The following is a 15,948-nucleotide window of genomic DNA, read 5'->3' as shown; positions in this document are numbered from 1 at the left end:
TACATTTGGAATAGTGAAATTTTCTGGTGCTTTATATATTTGTATCTCTTTTAATAGGATTTCAGTATATTAACTGTCTTAGCAAATATGTCAGGAAAGTTTGCAATTGGCGTTGCATTTGGGCTCATTTACCTTTACACAGCAGAATTGTATCCAACAGTTATACGGTAAGAACTTTAAAATAATTTGCCATATGTTTTTCATTATTTTATTGATTCTTCTTGCCATTTGTTATGCTTTTAAGGGTCAAATCCTGCAGTCATTGAAGACAATGGCAATGCTTCAATGACTTCACTAATATAGGATTGGTCCTTTTTTTGGGGTTACAGAATTCTCTGGTTTGGCTCTGCAATAAATGTATTTATTTTCTGTATTGCTGTACATAGACTGGTCATGCTGATGTACTGCAAAAATGCTCAGTATTTTTAGCATCCTGTTCCCTTTTTCTGAAGTTTCATGGTCATTAAAATATGATTTATACTGAATGCTCAGTGTACTTTTTATTCTATTTATAGAAGCAGCTTAAGTTCACTATAAAATAAATGTAGATTATCATAACAGTGTTTTATAAGCATCTAAGCATTCCTAATTAATTGCTATATCTGCTGTCACTCTCACTGGGCCTTGCGCCTTTTTGTCTTATCTCCAGGTCACTTGCTGTAGGAAGTGGGAGCATGATGTGTCGTGTAGGGAGCATAGTTGCTCCTTTTTGTGTTTACCTGATGAGTGTATGGATCTTCATGCCACAGGTACATGTTTATTTTGATAGTAAAAAAATTGTTATCTATTTTACTGAGATTTAAAGTTGAAGCATGGCTATGTTTAAAAGGAAAGCGAGTGAAATATTTTCATTCTTATTTTAAAGATGTTTAAGATGTTTAGCTATATATTGTTAAGAATATAACTCTGAAATGAGAAGTGACCCTCTGAGGCTCTGAACTCTTCTGAACAGTTGATATTACAGACATTTTAAAGAAGACAAACATATCTCGTATGCATTGAATACTGGTATAAAATTGTAACAATCCCCTGTACAAAGATGTACTGTATCATTCCTGTAATTTGGAGTGTGTCATTCTTTAATTGAAGTGTTGTGTTTAGTCAGGGTCTTGATTGAGTAACTTTGTTTTCTCATTGCTATCAATCTCCTTTTGAAGAAGCAGGATAGACTACCACAGATAATGATGAAAGGACCAAACATTAAACCCTGCTGATGAATACAGGGTCCTCCATCTCATTTCATTTCATTAACTGTCAAGAGTTGACAACTGGATAAGTGAACAATAATAGATTGTATTTTTTTTGTCAAATTTTGGGGTAACAGCAACATTATGATGACAGAAAAAATGAGGGAGCTCATAGCTCTTTTCAAGGAAAATACAGAAAAATATTAATGATGGGATGGGATTTATTACTAAGTGTATACAACTAATCCCCTTAAAAGAGTAGCTTCAATGATATCCCTTGTATAACTGTATGCCTGCCTGCAGAGATTTGCACCAGTCTGGCATTCATTCCTACTGTAATAGTAATGTTAGCCTTCTTTTGTAATTCTTCATTATAGGGACGTAACTGATTTACTTTTAGTGTAAAGTTTGTAATATTTAACAATATTTTAGGGTTTTATTTTACTCTTTTTGCTTCTGTATTCAATATGAGTGTAAGAGGTAGATTGTTTGAAACTGATGTAATTCTGCTTCTTGCAGAGGATTTCTTAAGACAATGGATGGCTCTGGCCTGGGGGAATCATATACAGCTTGGTGTTGCTAACTGAAAATAATTCCACTCAAGTTATAGCTGAGAATTCAAATTTGAAATCTCCTTTCTGACTTCCAAAGAGCTAGTCTCCTTTAGAACTCAGTGGTGACTGGCTAATGTCGGTGTGTCCATATCTGTCAGAAGTGCTAGGCTAAGAAAGTCATAGCCACATAGTGATTTCAGAAGATCTCTTTCATGTTCAGAGGGGAAAGTATTAAACAAAATGGATCAGAGCTGGGAATCCGTATAGGGCAAATAGAGGGTATTACAATATCAAAATGACAGAATAATCAGGGCCGGCTCTAGGCACCAGCAAACCAAACACGTGCTTGGGGCAGCACGTGGCCAGGGGCGGCATCCCGGCCAGCCTCACCGCCCAGTGTGGGCCTGCCTGTGGCTGCCCAGAGCAATGGGCAGGGCAGCAGAGCCAGCGACATGCAGGGGAGCGCGCGCTCTTGCTGCCACACGTGGCCGCCTGGGAGGAAGAGTCAGAGCCTCAGTGCTGGGTGCAGAGGGAGCCTACTTCCCCCTGCACCTGCAGGACCGGCCCCGGCCCTGGCCCCGCGCCTCGAACTGCCCAGACCCCCCTCCCCACTGCCCGCTCAAGCTCTCTCTGCTCCAACACAGCGCCCCGCTGGCTCCCCACAGCCCACCCGACCCGGAGCCCGCTCCACCCCTCTCCCGCTCTGCCCCGCCGCACGGCGCACACCCGGCCACTGAGGTGTCAAGCCCAAGAGCAGCAGCGCTTTGGGAATTGGCGAGTGACCCGCTCTCCAACCCCTCCCCCCGGGCCCACAGAGAGCTCAGAGGTTAGCGGGCCCAGCCTATTGCTGGGGGGGCTGCTCCTGACACAGACCCCGTGCAGGTTTGCCGCTCTGTGGACATGAGGCGCGCGGGGCTTCCCGCCCGGGACAGCCAGCAGCACACAGCGGAACACGCTCCCACCGCCCCGGAGAAGCGCGGGGGCTGGGACAGCGTGTCCAGTGGGGCCTGCAAAGCCTGTGGCCGTTGGTAATCGCGCTGAGGGGCGAAACAACAGGTCCCCCCGCCTCTGCTGGGGGTTGGGCCAGGAAGGCAGACCTGAGGTGCACCCGCTGCTGGGAACTTGGGTGGCAGTGGCCCTTGAGCGGCTGCGTGCGGGTTTGGTTTTGCCAGCTGTCAGGAGGGAAAAGGTGTGTGTGTGTGGGGGGGGTCAAGGGGAGACCCTCCTCCTGCTCCGTGAGGAGCTTGGACCCTGGCGCAGCCAGCACCCCACCTCGCTCCTGCGCCCAGGTATTTGCCCGGGGCAGGCAGCTGCGCTATCGCTCCGGCCCATTGGCATTTCCGCAGCACCCCCGGGAGCCGCTGGCCGCAGAGTCCCTCGCGGCGGCTGCAGGCAAGCTCCACCTGGCGGCTTCTCTCTCTCCTCCTGCAGGGGAAGGGAGCGCGCGGTGCCCCCCTTCACACCGGGGAATGGTGTGTACAGCTGCAGAGAAAGGGAAGCAGGGGGACCCGGGCCACTTCACCCCTCCCCCAGGGCGCTCCCACGTTTCCGCCTGTGCTGGGGAGAGGGGACACGGTGGGGAGAGGGAAAGGAGATGGAGTTCGGTCAGTGGGGGGAGGTGGGAGTGGACTGGGGCAGGTTTGGCTGGGAGGGAAGAGAGGGCGCAGGGTGGATTAGGTGGGGAAGAGAAGGGGCGGGGGCTGAGTCCAGTCACGGAGAGGTCCGGTTTGCCTGGGAGGGGAGACAAGCTGGAAACTGGGTTCAGTGAGTGTGTGTGTGGGGGGGTGTCGGGATGTGTGTGGAGGGGAGACAGGACATAAGCTGGGTTTGGCTGGAGGGCGTGGTGGGAGTCAAAGAGCCACAAGGTGAAAGGGGCACTTTCCTCCTCAGTGCCTGTCCTGGTGGGGGGGCGGCTAAAATTTTTTTTGCTTGGAGCGGCAAAAAACCTAGAGCTGGCCCTGAGAATAACAGTTGTGAAGTGGAAAAAGAAGCTTTCCAAAATGGGTGTACAGAAGACATGTATTTTAGAGAAGCTGAGCGAGAGCATCAGGAGCATAGTGGGATAGGATTGAAGATCAATGAGTTAATGCCTGTACAATGCTATGAAGATGTTAATTGCTAAGAGTTATCATTCTTATCAAACAATAAACATTAAAGAAAAGAGAAAACAAGAAAGGATTTTTAAAAAGCACTCATTGTCCCAAGCAGTGGTTTTCAACTTGTGGACCACAGACCCCAGGGGGTCTGCAGACTGTGTCTAAAGGTGACTATGAAAATAAGGTTTCAGATCCCAGAAAAAGGCATTTGTTTTTTCTGATCCATCACAAGTATGTGAATTCCCCTACCTAGAAGCCAAAACTTAGAAGTGGTGGTGTTACCAAGTGGTGTTACCATGAAAACCCACAGTTCAGCCCTTTTTCACTCTGCATTAAATGCCATGCTAAGCACCTACAACATTTAAAACGGAACTCTGTTCAGTCAGTTTTCAGTCTTTCTGAAGTTGGGGTTTGCGAATCACATGTTGAGTTTCTACAGGGATTTGCACCTTCTTTCAGAATGTTTTAGCGGTTTGGAAATGAAAAAAGGTTGAAAACCACTGGTTCAGAGCAACACGTGTGAGGGGAAATCATCTATTTTTCTGTGGAACAGCATCTTCCTGCATGTGTGCACCTAGCACAGTGGTGATCCCTAGCCTCACTGGGGTCCTTGGCACTATCACAGTCAAATAATAATAATAATAATGATAATAATAATAGTACATACTGAAATCACAGTGACCATATCCAGATCATAGACACAATGCATAAGACTGAAGTTTGGCCCCTGCCAACTTTCTCTCTCTGTCTCTGGAAATCATTCCTATTTAGGCAACACTTAGGTATCTACTTAAGCATCTTCATGCATAGGAATGGACTTAAACATGTGTTTAAGTATGTTCTTTAATCAGGATCTCTATAATCACAGTTCAGAGATCCTAACCTGAAGTTTGCATTGAACAAAGAGGGGCTCAAATACTATGATCATGGGTAGACAGAGAGCATAGTTTATGGCTTCTTTTTCATCCTCTGTGTGACAGCAGGGAAGTTGTAGTCCAATTAAAATAAATGTAAAAACAAATTAAAGCAATCTCACAATTAGTTTTTAAATACCTATCTGTTGTATTCAGTGAACTTGTATGCATTCTGTTCACGTCTGGAAAGTTATTCCTAAAAACACTGGAGCTGTGTTTAGCTTATTGTGTAAAAAATTTTACTTGGTCTGTGTTAACTTTGCTGGACAATCTGTCATTTATTTATGTATTTGTTTTTGTTTTTTTAATCTTAGCAATTGCAGCAGGGAACATTTAAAACTTTTGATCTTTGGTTGTCATTGAAGTTCACTATGTTCCCAAACTTTAAAAGTATCTTCACAAGCAAAACCAATGTTTTCCATGAACCCAAAGACCTGTTTATCCCTTACTGTGTTTATTTCTTCTAGTTGCTTGTTGGAATCATGGCCTTTCTGACTGGAATGTTAACATTAATGCTCCCAGAAACTCTTGGAAAACCATTAACTAATACTTTGGCGGAAGCTGCAGAACTGGGAACAAACAAGAACAGCTGTTCGGGAAAATCACCTCCAGCACAGAGCGGTGCAATGTTAGAAAAGATAGAGATGCTTAGCCAAGTATCACACAGTACTGATGAATAAAACAACATCAAGATTGCTGTCACCGGTTTTAATCCTCATTAATTAAATAAGACCATTTTATTACAGCAACCTGACTGTTTTAATGCACACATCTTTTAATTTGTATGTAGTTTTGCCTTTTCAATGGGGGCAAATATAAAAAGGGCTGGTAGAAAATTTGAAAGGATTTTTAGAGCCACTTTCAAATTTAATCAGATGTTAAAAATCTGTTTCATTTGCTGTGACTAGTTGGAGTGATTATTGTTCATTTGGAGGATATCTGAATATTCACAGAATATTTCCTTTCACTGTTTTAAATTTTCTGCACTGTGCTTGTAATCGCATAATGAAATTCCTTGTCAATAACTGTCTGATTATATCTGACAGACACAGGCTTGTGATTTATTAACATGGTAAATTCAAGTACAGGGTACTACTTCAGTAGAAAAGGCCTAATTTATTCACAGTTGCATTAAATCTTAGTAATAATGCAACAGGTTAAACACAGATAAAGATTTATGTTTTTCGAACTTTCTTCTCTGGAGAAGTGCCATTGCTAAAAATAAAAATATACTATGTAACAGCTTCTGAAAAAAATCTCAATTTGCAGAAGATGCAAATAATCTGTATACTATTAATTTTGTTTTATGACAGATTTTTTTTGTTTTGTTTTGTTTTTTGTTATTTAGACAGAAAACTGCTTTGGGACTCTGCCACAGTATCAGCAAAGTCTATATATACAGATAACATCTGGTATTTTTAAAAACCTTATTCATTCCAGACTGTTAAAGTAAATGGTCCTTTCCTAGTAATTTCAGTTCAGACCTATCATTAGTTTCTTTATATCATCGTAGAGTAATAACAGCCTCTGTGCAAAGCAACCATACAGGGTTTATGTATCTTTTTAGTGCTCAAAATAGGATTTAAGTAGAACTTAAGTAACGCATAGGCCTTGTGCAGACTCTGCACAGGGCCAGGCACTTAGGCAGATCCTGAAAAGTATTTAGGTGCCTAGTTTCAATAGGAGTTAGGTACCCAAATACATTTGAGGAGCTAGGCCTTAGTGAATAACTGATATATAACTGTTAGCATGAAAACATTATATTTCTCATGGACCATCTATCTGTAGTTCAATTTTTTCCAACATATACAGAACCAAATGCTAAAAAGCTTGGTAGAAGAAACCTTATCAACCATTACAAATGGATTAAACAGTCACTAATCCCTGCAGATGCCTGTAAAATATCCAGAGCCAGTGGAATCCAATTGGGAGCCGTAAGCAGAAATATTTGTGCTTTCCCACTCACAATACTAAAACTGGAAAGTACTTATCATAAAAAGTGAATGGGGGGGGGAAAGAGTTCCTTAAGATACTGTGCTTATGCTTAGTGCTCGCTCTGAAAACATCTCTATTATAGCACTTGTGCTGATACATGAGTGATGGCAACTGTAGAGAACACTAACAGGGACAGATTGAGGGCACCATTTCAGTCTAGCTGCTATTTTAATAATGTTCTATCCCAGCACTCCCTTTTTAGTATATGTCTACAGCTAGCAATTTCTTCCATACCTGTGCAGCCTTCTGTATTGTGCATAAAGATTCTGTGTGCGGTACAAGTAATGGTTTGGACTCTTCTCTCAGTTATATCTGTACAGTTCCTCTGACATCAATACGTTTTGAAAGCAGAATATGGTTCAGTATCGCCGTGCCTCTCGAACAGGAAACAAAGTGTCTCTCTTCAGTTATAGCATTGTCCTGGAGTTCAAAGTAGTATCCTGGGTTCAAACTAAGGACCAAATAATGTCCTGTGTAGGGGAAAACATACCTAGAAGGCTGGAAAAATCAGCAAGTCAAAATTTAGGGAGTTTCTATGGGATCATTTTTGAAAAATCATGGCAGACAGGGGAGATTCCAGAAGACTGGAAAAGGGCAAATATTGTGCCCATCTATATAAAGGGGAATAAGAACAACCCAGGAAACTACAGACCGGTCAGTTTAACGTCTGTCCCAGGGAAGATAATGGAGCAGGTAATTAAGGAAATCATATGCAAACACTTGGAAGGTAATAAAGTGATAGGGAATAGCCAGTATGGGTTTGTGAAGAACAAGTCATGCCAAACTAATCTGATAGCTTTCTTTGATAGGATAACAAGCCTTGTGGATAAGGGAGAAGCAGTGGATGTCATATACCTAGACTTTAGTAAGGCATTTGATACGGTCTCGCATGATATTCTTATTGATAAACTAGGCAAATATAACTTAGATAGGGCCACGATAAGGTGGGTGCATAATTGGCTGGATAACCGTAGTCAGAGAGTTGTTGTTAACGGTTCTAAATCCTGCTGGAAAGGATAACAAGTGGAGTTCCTCAAGGGTCTGTTTTGGGACCCATACTGTTCAATATCTTCATCAATGATGTAGATATTGGGATAGAGAGTACGCTTATTAAGTTTGCAGATGATACCAAACTGGGTGGGGTTGCAACTTCTTTGGAGGTTAGGGACATAATTCAAAATGACCTTAGCAAGTTAGAGAAATGGTCAGAGGTAAACAGGATGAAGTTTAATAAAGAGAAATGCAAAGTGCTCCACTTAGGAAGGAACAATCAGTTCCATACATACAAGATGGGAAGCGACTGTCTAGGAAGGAGCATGGCGGAAAGGGATCTAGGGGTCATAGTGGACCACAAGTTGAATATGAGTCAACAGTGTGATGCTGTTGCAAAAAAAGCAAATATGATTCTAGGTTGTATCAACAGGTGTGTTGTAAGCAAAACTCGTGAAGTCATTCTGCCACTCTACTCTGCACTAGTTAGGCCTCAGCTGGAGTACTGTGTCCAGTTCTGGGCGCCACATTTCAAGAAAGATGTGGAGAAATTGGAAAGGGTACAGAGAAGAGCAACAAGAATGATTAAAGGTTTAGAGAACATGACCTATGAAGCCAGGCTTCATGAACTGGGCTTGTTTAGTTTGGAAAAAAGAAGATTAAGGGGGGACATGATAGCGGTTTTCAAGTATCTAAAAGGGTGTCACAAGGAGGAAGGAGAAAAATTGTTCCTCTTGGTTTCTGAGGACAGGACAAGGAGTAATGGGCTTAAAGTGCAGCAGGGGAGGTTTAGATTGGACATTAGGAAAAAATTCCTAACTGTCAGGGTGGTCAAATATTGGAATAAATTGCCAAGGGAGGTGGTGGAATCTCCCTCTCTGGAGATATTTAAGAACAGGTTAGATAGACATCTGTCAGGGATGGTGTAGATGGAGCCTGGTCCTGCCTTGAGGGCGGGGGGCAGGACTCGACCTCTCGAGGTCCCTTCCAGTCCTATTATTCTATGATTCTATGATAATCCTGTGTGAAGGAGAAAGGGGGCATTGTGCTTCTCCCATCCTATGGGTGTCCTGATATTCAAAGGAAATCCCATAGAATTCAAGACATGTAACTAGAACTGGGGTTTTTGTTTGGAGACCCAGGCGCGAATTCAGGAAAGCACTTACACACCTTAAGCATGTAAGTAATCCCATCCCCTAATTTGGGGCAATGTGTTTTGCTGAATTGGGGCTTTGGTGCTATTGTACTGCTCCCTGACCACGTAGCTTCCTCAGCAGCAGTGCTCAACACCAGCAGCTCTCTACAAAATTCCCCCTCTCCCCCCAAGGGTGTTTTATAGTGCAGTAGAAAAACAGCATAAAATAATGCTAACAAGGAAGCAAATTGATATTTTAGCAAGAATTGTACTACTGACAAAGGTATGTTTGACAGTAGTGTTACATTATAAATATTACATAGCCTAAATATGGAGAGAGTATTTCTTCTCTTAAAGAAGTTTAGATCCTTTGAAAAAATCTTTAAAGAGAGCCTAGATTTGAGAATAATAATTTCTAATCTTTTGGGGGAATATTTACCTCTGAATGTTCATGAAAAAAATCCCATTAACAGTGTCTCTTATTTTCTCCTTAACCTCTGTAGTGATTACGTTTGGGTCAATTATATCTTATTGCAAATTTATTCTTCTAATTAATGGTTCTGACCGTTCCTGATGATTTATAAGTGATTTGCTTTTTTAAGCTATTACATCATGATTGCTGGTCATTTTGGCTTTACAATGTTTACACTCTAAAATTGATATCACATTTGTATCATACACCTGTGAGGGTTATCAGACTAATACTTACTGGGTTAAGCAGATGAATGATTGCAATATTAACACTTGTTGAATCCTAACTGAAGAAAAATAATAAGATAATATACTTGCTAATTAAAATCAAGTGCATTTTAAAACTAAGCTTTACAATATATTTTCTAATTTAATGTCATACTTTAATGTCTTTTTATACATTTTAGTACATTTTATAAGGAAAAATAGCTATGAAAACATTGTATGCTAGAGGCCAAGTGCAGTGGGCTGTGCTCTGAATGTGTCACTAGCAGACAGCATCTCCCCTCATGATATTGTGTAGCTGATTCATAGAAGCTGAAGAAAGACCATGTTCCCAACTATGGGGGGGGGGGGGGAGCATAACTGGAGGATTCTCTGGCCTTGCCTTGCTGCTCTGTCAGCTTATGCCCACCCATCACCTGTATTCTGCCATGCAGAGGCCCTCCACGGGGTTTGTCTCTGCACCATGTCAGAGCTATTTTACTATTTTTATAGCCTTCCAAAATCCAGTCTCATCTTGTACAGTAGATCCATACTGCTAAAGGCCTCTGTGGATACTGGGTTTCCCTATATTAATGTGCCTAATGTACTTCTGAGATATTTGCCTAGCTCTTGTAACAAGTATAAAGGATATTAAGTATTGAGGTAATCTGTGGTATCAAAATAAATTCCTGTTGTATACAATAAGCAATATCCATGTTATTTACTTACTCACAAAGTCAGGTTAGAGGAAATCCATATAAGGTAGTTATTCTAGCAGCTGATTTGTGATATCAGATTCTATATACCAGCAATTGTATCCATTTTGGTAATAAGCAAGGGACGTAAATACTGTTCTAACTGACCTTGTCTACTGTGTTAAAAACAGCATACATAAAGTTAATATACTATGCATTATCAGGGCAATGGAATTTTGTTTTTTCACGTATGTATGTACTCAAAGTATGTATAACAATAAAGTGGAACATGCATTTAATCATTATCACCATGGCTTCAGAGGCAGTCATGCACTTTTATTTTTCCCGTATAAAGTCATTCATATGCAGTGGTGTTATAAACTCACACTGCGGAGCAAGTACTACCACCTGGAAGGTCCACAGAATGGTTTCCTTCAGGGACACTGTACTGATTTCAAGTTTTTGCATGCTTTGGGTTTACCGTTTCCACTTGTGTCTCTCTTTGTCATTTGTGTTTGCTGTTACAAGGCAGGATTTAGTTGCCTTGATGGCCAGGGCTATGCAAAGTAATAAGGATTATCACTTTGGGTGGCTCTGAAGTCTATTATGTCTATAGAGACTTAGATCATTGTGATATCAGAAGTAACTCAACCAATCACCACCCTTACTCTTCAGATAATGTGTATATGACTATTTCATTGGTTTTATGAGGAAGACTCCTCAGATGATGGATTAGTTGGTCCAACTGCCACATGCCCAACCATCAACCATACAAATCCACACAACTCTGCCAGTACAACCCTCTTTACCCACAAATCAGCACGTCCATCCATACAACACAATAATCCTAAACACACACAGCCTTTCATGACAGCACATCCTTCTCATTCACCACATGCATAAATCAACACAAATCTCCCTGTACAACTCCTCCTAGGTACAGGTCACCACAGCTACATACACAACAATATAACCAGCATACAAGTGGGATTCACACTTTTTTACACACAATTTCATGAATTACTCCCTTGAATCTGTGTGGGCTTTCAGTTACTTGTAGAATGTGATCCTTTTCTGACAAGGCTTTATATAAACTTGTAGAAATCTCTGAGCCAAATTAATACAGGCAGTCCCCGGGTTACGTACAAGATAGGGACTGTAGGTTTGTTCTTAAGTTGAATCTGTATGTAAGTCGGAACTGGCGTCCAGATTCAGACACTGCTGAAACTGACCGCCAGTTCTGACTTACATACAGAATCAACTTAAGAACCCCAGGCGTCCCCAAGTCAGCTGCTGCTGAAACTGATCAGCAGCTGATTCCAGGAAGCCCGGGGCAGAGCAACTCTGCCTGGGGCTTCCTGTAGTCAGCGCTGGTCAGTTTCAGCAGAAGCTGACTTGGGGACGCCTGGGGCAGAGCAGCTGGGGTGCTGCTGGGTTGCTCCAGTAGCGCCGCTCCTGGGTGCTACTGGACCAACCTAGCAGCACCCCATCTGCTCTGCCCCAGGCATCCTGATTCAGCCGCTGCTGAAACTGACCATCAGCGGCTGAATCAGGACCTGGGGCAGAGCAGCTGGGGTGCTGCCGGGTTGGTCCAGTAGTGCCCAGAGCGGGCGCTGCAGGACCAATCGGCAGCGCCCCAGCTGCTCTGCCCCAGAGTCCAAAACAAAAGTCTGGTCTGCTGGGGGGGGGGGGGAGCACACTAGCTGCGCCCCCCCCCCTCCCCAGCAGACCAGGGACACAGGGAGCAGAGCCTCTGAGGCTTTGCTCTGGCAAAGCCTCAGAGGGAGGGACCCCGCCGCGGCTGCGGCTTCAGTCCGGGAGCCTGTGGTCTGCTGGGGACCGTCCCCAGCAGACCACAGGCTCCCGGACTGAAGCCGCAGCCGCGGGGGGGTCCCGCGCCTCTGAGGCTTTGCCAGAGCAAAGCCTCAGAGGCGCGGGGAACTGCCGCTGCTGCCGCTTCAATCTGGGTGCCTGTGGTCTGCTGGGGACCGTCCCCAGCAGACCACAGGCTCTCGGACTGAAGCCGCAGCCACGGCGGTTCCCCGCGCCTCTGAGGCTTTGCTCTGGCAAAGCCTCAGAGGCGCGGGAACCCGCCCGGTGCCCCTGGTCTGCTGGAGACGGTCTCCAGCAGACCAGGGGCACCAGAGCAGCTTACGAACGGGGCTTTCTCGCCCCGACTTCCGGGGCGAGAAAGCCCCGTTCGTAAGTGCGGATCCGACATAAATCGGATCCGCGTAAGTCGGGGACTGCCTGTAGTGACAAAAATGGCCTTGTGTGATGTTTGAGTTGATTAGAAAAAATGTCATTTAACACACATGGATAAGAGAGTATGATGACACATCTATCCCACACTAGTAGATAAGGGATTAATGGAACCTTTGGGAGGCCAAACAAAAAGCAGCCACTAGGAGGAGGACTATGAGGAGTGGCCAATCAGGGCCCAGCAGGTACATATAAAAAGCTGCAAGGGCAGAGCAAGTTAAATAGCTGCCTAGAGCTTGAGGAGAAAGGACTGTCTGAATTAGGCTGCAACTCAATAGCACCTTGGACAGAACAGAGGAGGCAGGAACCTGTGGAGAACAGGAGCCCCAGATGGGCTACTGAGACTGAAGAGGGTGCTGTGGCCATAGGGAAGTGGTCTGGGGAAACACAGCAATAGTAGAAGCAAAGGAACTCAGTAATACACACACCCAGTCTGGAGGGTCCTGGGCTGGGACTTGGAGCATTAGACAGGCCCAGTTCCTCCTCTCTTGGGCTACGTCTACACTGGCCCCTCTTCCGGAAGGGGCATGTAAATTTCAGCAGTCGTCGTAGGGAAATCCGCGGGGGATTTAAATATCCCCCGCGGCATTTAAATAAAAATGTCCGCCGCTTTTTTCCGGCTTTGAAGTAAGAATAAGAGCCTCTGGAAAAGGGCACTTTTTCCGGAGGATCGGGGCCAGTCTAGACGCTCTTTTCCGGCTTTTTTAAAAGCCAGAAAAAAGCGGCGGACATTTTTATTTAAATGCCGCGGGGGATATTTAAATCCCCCGCGGATTTCCCTACGACGACTGCTGAAATTTACATGCCCCTTCCGGAAGAGGGGCCAGTGTAGACGTAGCCTTGTTGTTGGGGAAATGGCTGGACAATTGACTATACTTACCATTGGGGAAAGTGGCGGACTAGGAGCTCAACTCCCCTGGGAGGGGGGAACACAATCAGTGAGACATGTTGGGGATAGCCACAAAGAGGAGTACACTGTGATTCCAGAGATTGTGAAAGGGGCTGTAGAGAGCTGGCAGAGATTGAGTCATGGGGTACAGACCATGGCGGTGGGTATCAGCCTTGAGCTAATCCCCTGGACTGCCAACAGGAAGTGTCAGCCAGCTGGTGAATGATGCACACTGTGATGGGTGAATATGGCAGCAAGAAAACAGGAGCATGCAAAGCAAAGCACCCTGCAGACCTTCCTTTCTTGCTGTCCCTCTTTAGTCCTTCAATTTATAAGTTACATTTTTTTCCACTTTCACTGAATGTCAAATTGGTGTATGTTATACTACTTTCTACAGACATACTCTTCTGAGTGCTTATATCACCAAATACCATCCTTACTTTTTTGTCTGTACCTTATTTGTACATGCCAGATGCCAATGATGTTTATGTTCAACTCCTGAAGTAAACTGAAAGGTACTGGGAGGACAAGGGGAATGTATCCCTATTGATTTTCTTGGATCTCTCAGTGGCTTTTGATCCCATCTACCACGGTATCCTTCTGGAGTGTCTGGCCGAGCTGGGTATTGGCGGCACTGTTTTGCAGTGGTTCCGGTCTTACCTGTCAGGACGCTTTCAGAAGATGGAGTTAGGGGGCTGCTGCTCAACTCTGTGGCGATTGTGCTATGAGGTCCCGCAAGGTTCCATCTTGTCCCCTATGTTGGTTAACATCTATATAAAGCCTCTGGGAGAGGTCATAAGGAGTATTGGAGGACGGTGCCATCAATATGCAGATGACACCCAACTATTTCTCTGTGACATCAGACCCAGACATGGGCGGCAGGTTTGTATAATTTTTGTTGGTGCCCCATTAGCCATGCCCCCTGCTTTCCCCCCCTTCCCCCGCCGTTAGCCATGCCTCTGGAGGTAACACGCTCGGGGCAAGATGGACACATGACCAGAAGTAAAAGGTATCATGTCACCCCTCTAAAAGGGCTTTTCCCACCATCCTCCTACCAACAGGGATTAGTTTGGCCCCCACCAAACCCCCCTCATGCAACTATCCTGCAGTTGTATTAACCCAATGGCTGTGTCTAGACTGGCAAGTTTTTCTGCAAAAGCAGCTGCTTTTGCGGAAAAACTTGCCAGCTGTCTACACTGGCCACTTGAATTTCCGCAAGAACACTGACAATCTCATGTAAGAAATCAATGCTTCTTGCGGAAATACTATGCTGGTCCCGTTCAGGCAAAAGTCCTTTTGCGCAAAAGGGCCAGTGTATAAAGCTCAGATTTGTTTTGCGCAAAAAAGCCCCAAACGCGAAAATGGCAATCAAGGATTTTTTGCGCAAAAGCGCGTCTAGATTGGCACGGACGCTTTTCCGCAAAAAGTGCCAAAACTTTTCCGTTAAAAGCATTTGTGGAAAATCATGCCAGTCTAGACGTAGCCAATGTGTGTGACATTAACTTGGGGGCATAGAGGCTGGGGGAAGTGTTTCCTCTAAGGCTATGTCTACACTCGCGGCTTCTTGCGCAAGTACAGCCATTCTTGTGCAAGAACCCACAGAGCATCCACACTGCCTACCTGCTCTTGCGCAAGGAAATTTACAATACAGCATGGTAAGAGGGTGTCTTGCACAAGAGCTATGCTCTTTTCTAACAGGTGTAAGCGCTCTTGCACAAGAGGGTAGTGTGGATGCTTGGCACGGATTTCTTGCGCAAGAAACACCTATGGCCATTGGAATTTTCTTGGGCAAGAGAGCGTCCACACTGCCATGGATGCTCTTGTGCAAAAGCACAGCTCGCACATGGCAGTGTGGACATGTTCTTGTGCAAGAAACTGCCAATGTAGACATAGCCTAAGAGTTTCCCCCCGTGAGCAGAATGAATTTTGTGTTGTGCACCAGTACTGAGTTCACGTGGCTTGTTTGGATGTGCCACTCAAGTTAATACATATTTTTAAACCTTTATCTTTTCTCTCTGCTGCCATGTCTCCTCCCCTTGTTCCAACAGCTCCCCTGGTGCCTGCTGCCCCCCAACTCCTCACCCTCCTCTGCTGTCCTGACTCCTTCCCTTCTCCCTGCCCTCAGTCTTCCTGCAACCTGCCCCCCCCCCCATCAGCCCTTCTCTCCTCCTTGTGCCCACTCCTCCAGTAGCCCCACTCTGCTCATGCAAGCTACACCTCCTCATCCCCTCTCCTAAAACCTCCCTCTACACACCTGCCCTGCCTCTCTCCTTTGGTGCTGGTCCCTCCCCTGCAGGTGTCTGCCCTTCTGTTTTTTCCCACAGAATCCGCTGGCACCTGCACCCTCCTGGTGCCTCCCCCTTCCCTCACTGCCCCTGCCCTCTTTTCCCCTGATGCCCACCCCTCACCACCCTCTGCCCCTGTTCCCCTCATGCCCCTCTGTACCCTCACACGACTTGCTCCATCCCTACCTTCCTCATGCCCACCCCTTCTTTCAAGCCTTCTCCCAGCACCTCCCCCTCCAACCTGCAATGCCCTTCCCCTCTCAGCATCACC

General features: G+C 45.0%; 1 protein-coding gene across 3 annotated transcripts in view; it reads left to right on the top strand.

Moving 5' to 3' along the window:
* Positions 1-10,546, top strand: part of SLC22A16 (solute carrier family 22 member 16) — a 46,234-nt gene extending 35,688 nt beyond the window's left edge. For 2 of the 3 annotated variants that reach the window (XM_075923101.2, XM_075923099.2), the window contains exons 6-8: positions 58-167; positions 650-749; positions 5,219-10,546. In XM_075923101.2, coding sequence (XP_075779216.1) covers positions 58-167; positions 650-749; positions 5,219-5,431 — 423 coding nt within the window. In that variant the 3' untranslated portion in view covers positions 5,432-10,546. The remainder of the gene's footprint in view (positions 1-57; positions 168-649; positions 750-5,218) is intronic. The other variant, XM_075923100.2, reaches the window with a different exon arrangement.
* The last annotated feature ends 5,402 nt before the right edge of the window (positions 10,547-15,948 follow it).

The sequence above is a fragment of the Pelodiscus sinensis genome, chromosome 3 (assembly GCF_052426305.1).
Source record: "Pelodiscus sinensis isolate ZL-2025 chromosome 3, ASM5242630v1, whole genome shotgun sequence".
NCBI lineage: Eukaryota > Metazoa > Chordata > Testudines > Trionychidae > Pelodiscus > Pelodiscus sinensis.
The sequence above is the reverse complement of the archived record's forward strand: the minus strand, read 5'-3'. Positions and strand labels throughout refer to the sequence as shown.